Genomic DNA, 16956 nt, shown 5'->3' with positions numbered 1-16956 from the left:
TTGTCTGCGGCTTACTGCGCAGGTGCAGGTGAGTAAAGTAGATTTTGTCCAATTTGCCTGATGATTCCTTTAAGACTCGGGGCCCACTACAGCGCTTCCTGCAGCACTTGCTGATCGCTGGCATTTGGAAATTGCTGCAACAGGGGAACTCTATGAGGGTAGTTTAGCATTTCAAAAGTGCTGCATGCAGCGTTTTTGGTGCGATCGCATGCAAGAAATGCAGGGGCAAATATCATTCTTTCAAAATTGCTAGGAGAATTGCTCATAAACTTGCAGTGTTTCGTGATTCAAAAATCGCAAGTGCTTTCTGAGCTTGGAAAACTGCTCAAGGGCCTAAGGCTCACCGCTTCCATGCGGGCACGCCACCGTAGGGCACAGCAGGGGAGGAGGCCAGGACAGCGGTCACATAAATGCTCCTTACAAAAGGTTAAAAAAATGTATTTATAATCATTATTTACTGAGTGAAGTAAGAAGAGTTTGGAAATGGGAAAAAGGGTTATCCTGCCTTATTTGGGCATTAAATGTTGGTGCACTTATGCAGAAATGCATGGGAAGAATCTGGTGGGGATTCCTTTGTATTTTGAATCTGGTTGTTTAGCAGCACAGAAAGGTTTTATTTAATGCAATGAATTAGGCTTGAAATTTTTTGTTTTCAATTGCCATTATTCTAAATTTATAACTGTTTGTCATTTGTGAAGACCTGAAACTTCTACTGATGTGTTAATTTTTCCTCACTTATGTCTTTACCTATCACTGTATTGTATTGTCATTATCTGAACAATGTAACTGATAGGTCTTAACAAGAAGTTACTGTAAATACATATTCCACCATCTCACTTGCTGCAGACACAGTCTGATTTCTAATTGGCTGTTGGAACTTTCATCAGTTATGTGTTCTTAATTCTATCTAAGTGCACCTGTTACAAAGGGTGAAGGAGTCAGCTTTGGCACATTGGCTGAAGCTCACTAGCTGCTTTGCCTTTGTAAAGAGGATGGGTTCTATTTAATTAACGTGAATAGCTAAAGCTGATATCTTAGATATAGATGGATGCTGGTGAATTTGGAATTTTCCTGCATGAAATCCAGACTCTAACTCTGTGAAGCCAAACAAGTGCAACTCATAATATATTAGTGTTAATGTGTGAAGCCAAACAAGTGCAACTCCTTTACAAAAATATATTAGTGTTAATGTGTAAAAGGGTTATAACATCTTATTGCTGTCCTTGGGACCTCCTTGAATGTGATACAAACTCAGGGCATATAAAGTCTCTCACTGTAAAGATGGCCATACACCAATAGGTGGCCACCAGATTGACCCATCAGATAGTTTCCTTTCTGATCGAATCTGATCAGGGAGTGATCTATTAGCTGCCTACACACTGTACACAGATTTTCAGTAGATAGCATGAAATCAACTGCAAATCTGTGGAACCGCCATTGTCTACAGGACCCCCAAGACTTCTCCCTGTAGTGTGTTATCCTTGGGTGTTGTCCACCAGCGTGCCTTCTATGTCCATTGTCTTCTTCTCATGCTGTGGAACTCCTCCCCGTGTTTTCTCTCCCAGGTTGTCTGTACCATGTGACAAATGCTAGAGGCCAAACACTAAAGGTCCGGTGTGTATGCCGCTGGGCCTCTAGTGTTTAGTCTCTAGTGTTTGTCACATGACACAGGTGCCTTGGGAGAGAAGACACAGGGAGGAGCACCATGGCATGGAGAGAAGACCATGGACATAGGAATAGGCACGCTGGCGAGAGTTATCTCTGCTGCCGAAATTCTGCGTCAGTCATCCCCAAATTTAACGCCGCCACCATTGTGCTCCTGACCCACCACTGACCAATATCTTCTGTTTGGTGTTATCAACCGACTGAATCGATTTCAGATAAAAAACGATCAGGCATTGTTTGCAGCATTGATTTCTGGCAGAATCGATCACCGTAATCAAATCTGCCGGATGTCGACGGGGAAAATCTACAAATGTATGACCACCTTAAATCTGTCACTGACAGCTTGCCACAGTGTTTCCCTGCCATTGAGCTGTTTGCTTTTGCCAAGAATGCAGCTTTACTCTCCGCACTGTTGACTTGGCTATGACAAGTAGGTAGCGATGGAAACTCAAGTGAAGAAGTCTTGCTGCTTCAGCTGGATAGCATTTGATGTAGGGTTTCATCCCCTGACAAGGGTTCAAATCCTGGCTTAAGACAGTACATAAAAAGTAAGGAGTCTTTGGGCAAGATTCCCTAATGATCCTGGTCACCATGGAGGGTTTGAGTCAGAAAATCACAATATAAATGTTATGTGTCTTGTCTTGTCTTGACTACTGTTTTGTATATAAAGCCATTAGGCTGCTCTGCCTTACCAGTGTCCATGCAAACCTAAAATATCAGCTTTGGGGGGACAGTAAGTGATGAAATGTTAATGTGCCAGGTTCTTGTAAAATAAGATTATTTGATTGACTCCTTTGTCCTTCTCTTTCATTTTACACTTTCTGGAAAGTTTGGAAGTACCATTGGAATGTGTAACACTGTATGATAATTTTTCCTCTCTAAATGATTACACCAGTTACCATAACAAATGTCTGCTCCCCTGGTGACATATACTTCATATACGTCCCCTGTAACCCTTCTGTTATCACCTCACCTTGGCTGTGCTCTTTGTTTGTTACTAGATGTTAACGGAACCACAACGGGGGGAGAGCTGCATGGGCTCCTGAGTGGGATTTTGTATATTTTATTTTATGTTTTAGTTTGAAGCTTCACATGACACAACTGACCATCGCATGCTGAACACACCTCTTTGCTTGTACTAACTACTGTTCTAGTGTGATGTGGAGCAAAGGAGCAGTTCCACACCTTGTTTTGCTAGCAGTGCTGCCAAGCATGACCTTGGAGTTTTGGTTTTTGGAAAATAAGTGTTTTAGAAGACAAACACACAAGAATATCCCTTCACTATCCTTCAACAGGAACACCGTTAGCTTATCTAGGAACAGTCTTGCTATGATTTAGAAAACAATATTAAAGTGTATAGACAGTTAATAAATGTAGAGATCTCAGTACAGTTTGAAGTGGAACAAAATCAAAGTTACGTAACCTTGCTTAGTATAATTTTGCATTCTTAAAACAGAAGGTATTTGCAAGAATTTAGCTTTAAGTGAGCAAGTGGGGTTTCCCATGATGCATCACTCCCGAATATGCAAATAATCTCTTCATGCCCCTGAAAGCCAGGCACACATCCAGAACCTCTGGCGTACAGTGAGCCTATAGCTAATACATTTTACAGAGTCACATCAATTCAGCAGGCATACAGCTGTTTCAGACTTTATGTTCCTCATCAGTGCAATGCATGGATTGATATGGCCCTATGGGATAGGCATTGAACCAGTACTCCGTAGAGCTCTGCCAACATCTCTCTGGGAGTGTTTTCAGTGTTCTTTTAAATGAAAAATGCCTTCACACCTCTCCATTAATTGTTACCCTTTCTCTTTTGGCCCTGTGCGAAAGTTAATTAGGTAAACAAATCCAGATGACTTAACACAAACATAGGAGATAATTAGTGACCATCATGTCTAGGAGAACCCATAGAGAAGCATGTGATCAGTTTGGTCAGGTGGTATATATGTATGTCTCATGATTATGTGCTAAAGCAGGATGTGATCAAGCAGGATCAAATAAATCACAAGCTTCTTCGTGAGTTCTCCTAGACATGACTGTCACTAGAAATAAGGAGTATATGAAAATTGTTTTGTCAGAAGGTAACACTTGGATGTGACTTTCCTATTACATATGCAGTTGGGAGGCTATGCAAGTTTACATTTTGGTCAGAAGTAAAGACAGAACTCTTGTAGCACAATTTGAGAATAAAAATTTCAAGGTATAATAACATTGTTCTGTAATAACAATAGTATGTCAGCCTGAGCATGTTGACTGGTGAGGCACTCCAGTTCCGTACTGACGTAACTGGAATCTACTTCCTGCTGGTTGCCGTCAGCTCTAACAGGACGTAAATTCCAACTGTTCACCACTCCGCATTTGCGCTGTCCTCTCTGTTCATGCCGTTGTTCCATCACTGCACTTGTTCGTTTTGCTGTCTCAGTGACAGCAGAGCTTCAGCCTCTCGGTCAGGAGCCAGTTTCATTGGCTCCTGACCCTGTGATTATAGTGAGTCAATCACAGTAATCACTAGGCACAATAGGGAAAGGATGGCTAGTCCATAAGGGGTCAGAGCCCTCTGATCCCAAAAGGGTTAAAGAGAGCAGAACTTTACCACCAGACAAATAATTAATAACAATAAACCTAGTACTGGCTAAATAACTGTTCTCCTACATCCTATTTTTGTTAGCAGATGGACTGTCAAAAAGTAATGTTTCAAATGTGCAGTCTTATATCAACCGAAACAACCTGTCTGTGATCCATACTCTGTCATGTACACTCTGCGTCCAGCACTGGTGATGACTGGAAGCTTACAAAGCTGCTGGAAGCTGATGTTTAACGTAGATATAAGAGGAGTACTAATAAAAACACTGTAACATGTCCCAGTGATAATAACTTCCCATAACATCTAGCACTTATATTTATCAGAAACATAGGAGCTTACTACCACAGTTTTCTTTTTAGGGAGTGCATTAAAAGCTACAATTTCCATACGCCATTAAGTTTTAACAAGATCTGGTTAATGATCCGTATCGCCATATTAATGATTGTTTAACTGGTGTTCCCCACAAGATATTCCATGATATAGCAACAATCTGGGCCCAAAGAGAAATTTGATCAAATCATTTCCTGATTGAGAATTTTATATATCAATCAAAAGGGCACTAGTCTGTAATAGATTTTCATTCTACCCAAATATGTTGTCAATATGTAATGGTGTATGGTAGGCTGTGTGAAACGCCAACCAAAACATTTTGCCTTTCAGTTTTGGATAGAGAGGGAGGGAGTTAGAACCTCTGTCTAGTTTTTATTGTTCTTTGCGTGCTTGTTGGAGACAATTATACTTTCATGTCTGGATGAGCACATGTTACAACATAGAAACTAAAAGAAAATCTTTCCAGCAGGAAAAAAAACAGCAATTACAATCCGAGCAAGGTCAAGCCCATACTCTCCTAAAATTAAAGAGAACCTGAAATGAGAGAAATGCTGCCATCTTCATTCCCTTATAAACAATGCCATACTGAGCTTTTAGCTTTAGTTGTTTTTGAGTCACACACCTGCAACAAGCGTGCAACCAGTGGAGTCAAAGCATCTGATCTGCATGCTCATTCTGGGCCAATGGTAACTGGCATTGTTAGCGAATCATGGTAGCCTCTGTATACCTCTCACTTTAGGTCCACTTCAAAAGGAAAAGAAGTGTATATTGACATCTGCTTCACATCTGCAGAGGTTTCCACTCTGTATCTGCCCATGTTGGCCAGTTCTCAGTTTTGGAGAGTTCAGGTATGTTGAAAACAAAACATTCTTGGCTAGAGTCCCACTTAAATTTGAAAGTTCTTATTTGAGACAACATATGACAATACAACTTGCTTATCTCACATTCTCCTCCACAGACTGGAATGGGGAAGGATTGTGACTCACACTGACAAAGTGAGCAGGTGACAGTAAGCTGCGGTGTGGGATTTTATTTTAGTTTTTCACTCCTTTTCCACCTACACCAATAGCGTACAACAGTTACTATAACAATAAATGCTTATACACATGTTGTTGAGTCTTTGGAGTTAAACCGTTTTACCATGTAATAATATCTCAAAAGTCTGAACAGCTCTGTCTTTACAACCTATTGCTGGTCTTTTTAATACTGTGACGATGATACACGATGACTCCTAAACTCTTTGCTGGCACTAGGTGGTTAAGACAAGTAAAGTAAACCTAAATGGAAAATACAATTCAAGATAATTAATTGTATGCATTTTACTAATGGTAAATAGAATATTAGTAAAATGAGCCAAAGTCTATTTTTGATTTCAGTTTAAAGATCTAAATCTTTAATACTGGATTCTAAACGGCCATAGCAGCTTAATGTAAAACCTGCTTTATACAGCTGCAAAATAAACAGAAGTTATGTCCTTTTGAATATTTTATCACTAAAACCTTATCGGTATTGTTTCCTGAGCCAAATAAAAGTGTTTTGTCTTTTTCACTTTTCAGGGTATTGGGCTAAATTTGACTTTGTTTGGTTGCCTTATTAGCATAGATAACAGCTCTATTTTATGAACACTTTTTGTACAGGAAAGCAAAAAGGGACTTAAAGGAGTTATCAGGGGAAAAATGAATAAAATAAGTGCTACTTACCGGGGGCTTCCTCCAGCCCCAAGCTCCCAGCATGTCCCTCGCTGCAGCTCTCCCCGCAGCCATTCGCCGCAGCTCGCGCCCGGTCCCCGGCGATGACGTCAGGTCGGCCTGTACTGCGCCTGCGCGAGCGACGCTGTCAATCACCACCACATGGGCCGGAGCGGACTGCGCAGGCACAGTAGTTTTGGACCTGCGCAGTCCACTCCAGCCCAAGTGGCGGTGATTGACAGCGCCGCTCACGCAGGCACAGTACAGGCCGCCCTGTAGGTCGGCCTGACGTCATCGCTGGGGACCGGGAGCGAGCTGCGGCGAACGGGTGCAGGGAGAGCTGCGGCGAGGGACATGCTGGGAGCTTGGGGCTGGAGGTAGCCCCTGGTAAGTAGCACTTGTTTTATTAATTTTCCCTGATAACTCCTTTAAGGAAATTTCTTAGTGGGGCTAGTACTATATGTACCTATGTTTATTGTGTTGTGTCACAGGTCAATTCAGGTACACTTTAAGCAGTATGCAAGTGATTTTTTGTTTTTAAGCTGAAGAACTTACATCAGAGTAAAATGTTTACTATTGCAAACAAAATATCAGCACCAGGGGAGCCAGATATCTGGTCGCTGCTGAGAAAAGACTTTGGCTTCAATCCATCAAGCATTACCGCATTCGGTAATGCTGAAAACAGCTGACTTTACGGAGCACTTAAGAAAATGTTAATTCATCAAAGCTGTTACCGCATGAAAAGCTGAAATTACAGAGCAATGAGATAAATTACCGACTTGTGCTCAACACATGTCAGCAAATGTCAGTAAATGTTAATTCATCAAGGTTACAGCATTCATTAACACATTCGGTGATTATCTCCAGCTCTCCTATGTCGGTAACTAGCTTCGAATGCCTTCCTGTGGATGTCCCCATGATTGACAGGAGCAGGCAGCTAATAGAAACAGCCCCTGTTCTCCTGCAAGTGCCGCTGATAGGTCAGACCCCCCAGGCAGTGAGCAGACAGAACGGGACAAAATATATTTTCCAGGTACTCTTCGGTGGTGGAACCCTTTGAGTCCCTGTTTGAAACTGCAAAGTTGCTAGTGGTGAAATCAACAAGCATGACATGTGTAATGTCTCCAGGAAATTCATCTAAGTTGTGGCAATTAAATAAAATGTTAAGAAAGACTGATGGACAGATTCAGAGCAGCAGAGGCAGTATAAAAAACAGTAAATATAACAAATGTTTACATCTAAAGGGATGTCGGGATGCCTTCTATTGTAAATGCCTCACGGCAGATTGTAACAACACAGAGACGCTCCAAGCTGCGCTGCATTGCTCTGCTGTTATCGAACAGAACAGCCTTTGATGAATTGAAGCCGTAGTAGTTTGGTAAATTACCGAACATCTACCACATGTATGAAAATATTGATAAATTAGCACACATAAGTGTAAAATACAGAATGCGGTATTTTAACTACTGGGATTTTGTTATCGAACCGCCTTTGATGAATTGAAGCCAATGTCCAAAAGTCCACACACAAAAACTATTAAAATTCAGCGCAGATCATAAGGTAAGTCCACTGTTTCACAATCAACTATATTTCACGATAGTGGTCATCCAGCGCATAAATCCATGTGGTAGACCATCACCCACAGGATTAGAAGGGGCTTACAATCTGCTGACAACAAACGTTATAAGGTTGTATGTCTCACATTCAATGGTAAAAGGGACCAGGAAACAACCAGGATCCAAGCTTCCAACAATCCTTATTTTAGTTCAGGCATACCATCCCGAAGGCCAAAGTCGACCAAACATGCAAATAGACGGCAGATCCCGATAGCAGATCAGTAAAGATGTTGTGGGCTTCTCGTATCTCTCAGATGTGAGGGGGGGGGGGGGGGGGGCACTGCGATGGTAACCAGACTTCACAGAAGGGAGTAGATGTAGGTAGAAAAAAACAAAGTCTTGTAAAAGTAATACCTTTTAATGGCTAACTGATAAAGTTAAATAATGCAAGCTTTCTGGAATCTAGTACCCTTCATTTTTACTGCAGAAGGGAGTGAAATCACATTGCTCCAGTGTGAACACACACATAGAATAACATTAGCAAGAGCTTTTAAAATCACAAACCGCTTAGAAAAGCTCTTGTAGTGTCAACAATAGTTGATTGTGAAACAGCGGACTTACCTTATGATCTGCGCCGATGTTTAATAGTTAAAATGTTTACTATTGTAAAGCTTTGCAATACATTGTGAAGACTGAGCTTTTGCGAAGTTTGAGATATTATTACATTATAAAAATGTTGTGTTTGCACCATGTCAGGTATGGGGACCGTGCACTATTCTCCACAAACTCAAGAACTGTTTACATGTACTGGTGGGCACAGGGGTGGAGCTGCTGATCCTGTTTCAACATCATTTGACATTTAAGTACCCTAATCTATCTGTTGAATAAGTGCTTATACCCAGTTTTTAAAGTAAGAGTTTACAGATCACAAAATATCAAGAATTCCTGAACTTAGATCTGCATTCTTGATCTGAGTCAGAGGCTTGACGTATTAGAAGCAGATGATCTGCAGGGTAGCCAGGCAATATGTATGGTTTAAAAGAAAGTACATATGGCATCCTCCATATTCGTTGCTGGGCTTAAATGCAGCAGTTCTGGGGCTAACACTGTTCTTTAATGAATATCAGTTAAAAAAAATCAATTTGAAAGATAAAATCATATTTTTCTTGGAGATCAGTTAATGAACACCTTTCAATGGAACAAAACTTTTCAAATAAAATGTCAGACTTTGGCCCCGTTCGCATTGGAGGCTGAAGTGCACGCTTGTCAGCTACAGGTATATGCAGTTGAATGGCAGCAGTTGTAACCCCATGTGTGTTATCATTTGTAACCCCATGCGCATCAACATGTGGTGGCAGAAAACCACAACATGTGACTCCATGGGGAGACCGCTACTTCCCCGGCCATACCAAGCACTAGCAAGCTCCCAGCCAGTGCATGGGACACATAGCCGACAGAAAGTGAATTCATCCCCTTTAGCCTCCTGTGTGAAAGGGGACTAAATGCAGAGATGTACAGGTTACCTATGCTAAAAACCCTGTGTGCAAATGACAAGCGCCTCAGGAAATACAGTCACTTTCTTGTTTTAGTAGTTTTGTGATCTTGGAAAGTAAAGCAGCCACACACACACACCACAAATCTTCAATCCTGGGTTTATTCAAGCCACATATAAACATAAGGCATACATGTTTCAGGCTTAACAGCCCTTACTCATAGCCTAATTGGTGTATTGGAAACAGGTGACATTTGTAGCCAAAAAAACACCACCCGACATTAAAACCAGGTGACAAACTATGGGATTGACACAGGATATATTGTAAACCAATGTATAGGTCACAATGGTAAACACTGAACAGGATAATGCTGTTGAACAAACAAAACACCCAAAACAGGGTATAGAAGACCTAACTCAATGTGTGGATTATGTGTTCCCAGGTCAGATATCCACTTGGCCTGGTTTGTCAAAATGTTCTGCTTCATTTAGTTAGCAGTCATCTGTCACATGGCTGGTCATGGCAGCTCAGTGTCACATGACTGGAGTTGAGCTGTCAACACAATCATAGTGGTCACCCACTCCATCTATGTAAGTAGCTGGGGATGAAACGGGGGCAGGATTTCCAGCGTTACTGAAAAGTTTGACAGTCTCTAATACAGCAGATATCCTACCCCCTGCCGTATCCATACTGCTACTTCTGAAGACAGGATTGGCATCATTGATTGTACTGACATTCTGGTGCCTGTTGTATAAAACCAGGCCTCTCCACCTGATTATGTGTGAGGAGAAATGGGGGGCATGAGGATATGTATATAGCATATCAAAACAAATTAAATTAGTACATAGCAAGGAAATGAACAGCGCTACTTAAAAACAGGCAAGTGCCTACCTGCAAAAGAGTGCAAGCCCCACTTGTGGGATATAATACACACCGAGCATACACATGACCTGTCTACCATTGGAGGATGTTGGTTTCCTGTAACAGCTTGCATGCAACCTATTAAGTACTCGTCCCTCCCACTGCGAAGAAGTCAATCCTCCATGGGAGGGGCCTAACACTAACTAAATCCTAACCTATGTATATGCATAGCCTGGGTGCGGCTAATCAAATAAAATGGAAAATTGCGCAAAAGGTGGATCAGCGCAACACCAGGCCGCCTCCGAATGGCCTCCAATCAGAGATGCGCTGAGCCCCCCCCCCCACTGGGAAGAAGTCAATCCTCCATGGGAGGGGCCTAACACTAACTAAATCCTAACCTATGTATATGCATAGCGCTGATCCACCTTTTGCGCAGTTTTCGATTTTACTTGATTAGCCGCACCCAGGCTATGCATATACATAGGTTAGGATTTAGTTAGTGTTAGGCCCCTCCCATGGAGGATTGACTTCTTCCCAGTGGGAGGGACGAGTACTTAATAGGTTGCATGCAAGCTGTTACAGGAAACCAACATCCTCCAGTGGTAGACAGATCATGTGCATGCTCTGTGTATATTATATCCCACAAGTGGGGCTTGCACTCTTTTGCAGGTAGGCACTTGCCTGTTTTTAAGTAGCGCTGTTCATTTCCTTGCTATGTACTAATTTAATTTGTTTTTGGTCAGCTGCTCCCACTTAACAGCCATGCTTTTGGTGTATATGCAGAGCTTCTGTTTGGGTTCAAGGTGCGTTTGTAGTTCCTGGGGGGGGGGGGGGCTCATTGCATCTCTGATTGGAGGCCATTCGGAGGCAGCCTGGTGTTGCGCTGATCCACCTTTTGCGCAAATGAGGATATGTATGTTTGAAAGTACAGCTTTCCTTTAGCAATTACTTCAGATAAGAAACTGTGAACAGTGTGCAAAGGGAGAAAAAGAATGCATAGTATATTGACAAGCTGCTGTTCTACTGCTGGAGTCACAAACTATATTGCAGCACTGTAAGGCCTGGTGCACACCAAAACCCGCTAGCAGATCCGCAAAATGCTAGCAGATTTTGAAACGCTTTTTCTTCTTTTTCTGTAGCGTTTCAGCTAGCGTTTTGCGGTTTTGTGTAGCGGTTTTGGTGTAGTAGATTTCATATATTGTTACAGTAAAGCTGTTACTGAACAGCTCCTGTAACAAAACCGCCGGCAAAACCGCTCTGAACAGGCGTTTTTCAGAGCGGTTTGCGTTTTTCCTATACTTAACATTGAGGCAGAAACGCATCCGCAATCCAAAAAATGCCTCACCCCGGGAGGATTCGTTCTGCAAAACACCTCCCGCTCTGGTGTGAACCACCCCATTGAGATACATTGACCAAGTGTATCCGCAGCCGCAAGCGGCTGCAGAAACGCTGAAAAAGCCGCTCGGTGTGCACCAGCCCTTAGCAAGGAGCCAGGCAGCAAAAAACGCTTATGGGAAAGTAATTATGGTGGAATTATATTGTTGTAAGAAGAGTTGGTGATCTGATACGGCATATCGGATTTGGAGCACCTGAATACTCCTGAACACCTCACTTTCACATGACTCCAATGCTTCCTCCTCACAAGGCAGGCAAGAGGAAGTATTGAAGTCATGTGAAACGTGCCGTAAAGCGCACGTAATTGAACTGACCCTGTCCGATTGTTCAGTGTTGAAATGGTGCTGAAGTGTGCTGTTCAGGAGTATTCAGGTGTTCTGAATCCGATATGCCGAAGCAGATCACCAACACTTTCCACAATTTTAAAGTGTGCATAAAGTTCAGGTTTGCTGTTAGGAAGAAATTTTAATAGACAAAATTTTATGCCCCCCTTCCTATCCAATTTTAAATATAGTCATTGGGGTTTATATACATCAGATAGTGAAAACTAAAAATTGTACCCAAGCATGACTACAGCTGTCGTCTGCATGTCAGTCCTGCTAACATACATGACATAGCTGCACCTGCATTATAATCCGTGGTGTCTGGGCTGCGTCTCCAACTTCAGACACTAGGATTTTATAGTATATATAGCTATAATATGGAACAACAACATTAGTAGAGTTTTGCAGACTTTAGGATGGAGAGCTGCAGTAGTGTGCACAGCTCTGCTCCTGCTTTGCCCCAGCACAGCTATGAGTCATGGTATGAGTCATGAGCAACACTGTATTATTGTGGTTGATAGACATGCCAAGGGAACTCATTTCCATATGTAAGATTTGGGCAGATCTCAGCAGTTACAGGAGTTTTCTTTTCCCTACAGTTTGAACAGATTCCCTTGTCATGCAAGTAACTTTTGCTGTTTTTGCCCAGTGCAGAGTTCTGTTCTGTAGCTTCTCCCCTTTCCTGAATCACAATGTAAGTCAGCATTTCTCAGAATCCTTTGTTCTTGGACATCTGTTGGGTAACCACAAACATCAGAAGAGTGTTGTCCTAGGCATTGCTCTTGACTTGCCCTCCCCTCCTCCTCCATAGCAATGAATAGATATGCTTGAGGGAGCAAGGTCCCAGCTGAGCTGGCAGCACTCAGCAGTGGTAATTCCAGCAGCCTCCCAGGTATGTGGGTACCCAGCTTAGAGCAATAATAACTTGCTGTGAGCACTGTTGCGGTAGGGTCTACCACCTCTGTTCAACACAGTTGTTCATGCCCCCCCCCCCCCCAAAAAAAAAAAAACTCTATTGTTTAATATTTAATAATTATATGACCTGTAGCCAAACATTTATTTTTACATCAAAATGCAAATCTTTTATGTGATGTAACTAGTGTTCTCAGAGTGGTTGGTGGAGGCTATCAGAGAGTTTGTTATGCTCACCGGGCATCCTCAAAGTATTCAGCTAGAAACCAAGCAAGAAGTCCATTGATGTACCCAAGTGGTAGCAAAGCTTTGCTTTTTGGCACACAGACTTGGACTGATATACACCATTCATATAGTCCTTGCCCCAGTAAGCCCTCATCACAGAAATGCCCAGATCACAGTTTCTCCCTCAATACTTGTGTGGATAAAGCCTAAGCAGCGTGCAGGACCCGATTCCTATTCCTGCACAGTAACTTATGACTCTTAATGTAGCCTGTTATTGCGAGTCATCAGAATTACAGGGGATTACATCCTGTGTTTGTTGTTGTTGTGAAGGAAGTCATCAGGGTGTTGAAACAACATTGCTCACCACTATGTCACACATGTTTTAAAATGTTAATATCTGATATTGCTATGCATTAATGTGAACTCCCACTTAAAGGACATTTGAAGTGAGAGGGATATGGAGGCTGCCATTTGTATTTCCCTTTAAACAATACCAGCTACCTGGCATCCTACTGATCTTCCATGCATCAGTAGTGTCTGAATCACACACCTGAAACAAGCATGCTGTTAATGCAGTCAGACATTTGATCTTCATGCTTGTCCAGGATCTATGACTAAAAGCATTAGGCCTTGTTCACATCATATGCGCATTTGGAAGCGCGTATGATGTGCTGAAACGCAGGAACGGCAGAAGGGCATAAACAGCCCTTCTACAGTTCACATCTACTGCGCTGCGCAGCAGTACGATGTGCTAGGAAACATTTGCGCACTGCTGCCTGCATTTTGCCCACAAGCGCATAGCTGATCACATCACTGTCAATGGATGGGATCAGCAGCGCAGATGGCGTGCGATCGTATGCACTGCGTTCGGAACGCACGGCAATCTGCGCTAGCTAGATGTGAACGAGGCCTTAGAGGCAGAGGATCAGCAAAACAGCCAGGCAATTCCCATGGTTTAAGAAGTAGTATTTATTATACTCTTAAAATTCAATTTTTTTTAAGAATTGAGCACATTTCATAACATAAACAGGAGTGGCAGGCATTCTTCCTACTTTACTTTACATTATTTGTTTTGACAGGCATATTGTGATTCTGCTGCCAAAATGCTAATTTTTAGTTATGGGAGATTCACATAGTACTTTAGTTTGCCTTCCCTATTTTATGTTTTCTCAAAGGGACTTAGCAGGATATAGATACACAGCTGTTTCCATTACAGCCATGTTACATGAGTGACTAAGTTGAGGTGATTAGTTGCGAGATGCTGCAATTAGATGTGCATTAGTAGCGAATGTTATCAGCGCAATGTTTACATTCAAGTCATCCACTGACAAGAGGTAGCAACTGAAACTGGTGCATTTTCTAGTAGCTATTCGTAGCAATTAGTTACTGGAGCAGAGCTGCCTATATAACATGTCCTCTGGTGCATGGACTCTTGCTGTAGTTTTTACATAATGTCAGACTCCTCACTATTATTCTCACCAGTAGAGACTGAATAGCTGGCTTTATGTGACTAATGCTGGGTACACACATTGCGTTCCCACACTTGATTCCCGTCGATGCACTGCTCAATTCCCGTCGATTCGTTTATTTCCGACATGTCCGATTCGCGAGTCGATGGATCGTTAGGTCGATTTGCCATACTTTACATGGCATCGGAAATAATCAAATCGTCGGGAATTGAGCGGCGCATTCGATGCGGGAACGCAACTTGTGTACCCAGCATAAGACCCACAAGTCAAAGGTTTGTTCTAAATCCTAGTGCAGCCAAGGCCGGAATTATAGTTTTTTCACCCCAGGCAAACTTTCTTGCAGCTTCCATATGCAGCATCCCCTCTTATTCATTGTGCAGCTTACTCTTCCATGTCTAACATTTATGTACAGCAGCCTGCTTCATTCCTAAACAGGTCCCTTGGGCAGCAGCTTCCTATTTCCATGTGTTGCGCCATATTTGCAACATCTGTATTCCATTTGTGGTCTCTTTTTCCATATGCAGCAATCCCTCTTCCCTTTCCAGCCACCCCTTGGCCAGCTACTGCTCAAGGCTTGGGCCTTGGTGGCCTTTCCAGAAATCCAGCCCTGAGTGCTGCACAGTGCTCCTCTAGGCAGCTAGTGCTCAGCTCCCAAGAACCCTCACAAGCCCATTCTAAACTGAGTTTCTGCCCAATGAGCTTTTCAGAAAAAACTGTGACAGGATACTACCAAGCCTGGTTTACATTGCTTATGTGTACCCAAACTTGTGCACCATTATACCAGCAGCAACACACACGGGCCATAACCAGGCTAGAGCCAGTAAAAATATAATGTGGTTGTATGTGCTGCTTCCCTTTATTTTTAAGGTAGAATTATTACTGTTCCTGCAAGCTACGTGTCAGTAGTGCTCAGTGCTATGACATACAACCCAACAGCCTTAAAGTTGCCACCCTGTAGAGGTCCGTACCATTATGCTGTCACGTTCATAATAAATTCAGCAACAGGCACAGGCAAAAGAACACAGTGCTTTCTGGCAACTGGAAATAAAACTAGCCATCGACTTAACACACTGTTTAAAGGGAACCTTAAGGCTACTTTCCCACCAAGACATTGCGTTTTAGGGGACGTTATGGTCGCATAACGTGCCCCTAACGCAACGCATGGTGGTGTTGAAGTTGGACGTCAGATTGAGCTGCGTTATGCAGCTCTCAAAGCAGCCGCTCCAGGTTAGTGATAGGAAGTCCGATCTTTTTAAGGATTCGGATTATTTGAATCGGATCATTGAAAAGATCCGGATCTTTGAACCGAATCATTTGAATCATTTTACTAGGGAAGCAGACTGGGGGTGAAATTACTAGCAGGACAGGACTTTCCCTGCACTGTACATTCTGTATGTTCCTGTTTCTTTCGGACAGACATCCACTGTGAACCGAATCTTTCATTGTGATGACCTGGATGATTCGACTCACAAAAAAGATCCGGATCAAATGAACGATTCGGTTATGATCCGGACAATACTACAGTCCCACCAGGACTCTCCACAGTGCAGTGAATATTAATTAGCCATGTGGCTGGCCGCAGAGGAGGAGGGGAGACCTTCTCCTTCAACATTACTGAGCATGTGCAAACAGTCTAACGTGGCTTAGCCCAGTATAACGTACAGCATGCAGCACTTTGTTTAAACTTGCTGCGTTACAATGTAACGCAACGTGTGCACTGTGAACAAGCACATTGCTGTGAGTTAGGCTGCGGTACTGGCTGCTGTAACGTGGGATTTTAACGTCCCACTGTGAAACCAGCCTAACTCTAAAAAAAAACCATGAGTTTTACTTACCTGGGGCATGTACCAGTCCCCTGCAGCCATCCTGTGCAGTCGCAGTCACTCATGGCTCCTCTGGTCCCTTGCTGCCAGCTATTTTAATTTTTGCCGACTAGGAGTCGGCCGGCCGCCATGCGTTCCTTTTTACGCATTCCCGCTGGTGCAGGAAGCTATTGCGGACATCAACAAGTACATTTTTATGCATTACGGGCGTAATGCTTAAAATGTTACGCATTACACCCGTAACGCGTAAAAATGTACTTGTTGATGCCCGCAATAGCTTACTGCACCAGTGGAAATGCGTAAAAAGGAATGCATGGCAGCCGGCCGACTCCCAGTCGGCAAACACGAAACTAGCTGGCAGCAGGGGACCCGAGGAGCCATGAGTGACTGCGAGGGCACAGGATGGCTGCAGGGGGCTGGTACATGCCCCAGGTAAGTAAAACTCATGTTTTTTTTTTTTTAGTGTATTGGTTCTCTTTAAACTGGTCTGAAACTCAGTATTCTTCTTTGCTCTAAAAGATTACTTACAGCCTTAAACCTATTACCACACAAAAAAAACAAACCGAAGCAGAACAGTATTCAAACAGTTAAACACGACACTTTGCTCTTCAGTTGAAAGCTGCTTCAGA

General features: G+C 42.8%; 1 protein-coding gene across 6 annotated transcripts in view; it reads left to right on the top strand.

Annotated features, from left to right (window-relative positions):
- The window catches only part of PAK3 (p21 (RAC1) activated kinase 3), a 293331-nt gene that overhangs the window by 204791 nt on the left and 71584 nt on the right, over positions 1 to 16956 (top strand). The window contains exon 1 of one of the 6 annotated variants that reach the window (XM_068251118.1): positions 2476 to 2524. The exons of the other annotated variants lie outside the window; for them this stretch is intronic. Coding sequence (XP_068107219.1) covers positions 2513 to 2524 — 12 coding nt within the window. The 5' untranslated portion in view covers positions 2476 to 2512. Of the gene's footprint in view, positions 1 to 2475; positions 2525 to 16956 lie in introns of those variants that run through there. 6 annotated transcript variants of the gene reach the window in all.

Source organism: Hyperolius riggenbachi, chromosome 8, assembly GCF_040937935.1.
Source record: "Hyperolius riggenbachi isolate aHypRig1 chromosome 8, aHypRig1.pri, whole genome shotgun sequence".
NCBI lineage: Eukaryota > Metazoa > Chordata > Amphibia > Anura > Hyperoliidae > Hyperolius > Hyperolius riggenbachi.
This window is presented reverse-complemented; position numbering and strand designations above follow the sequence as displayed.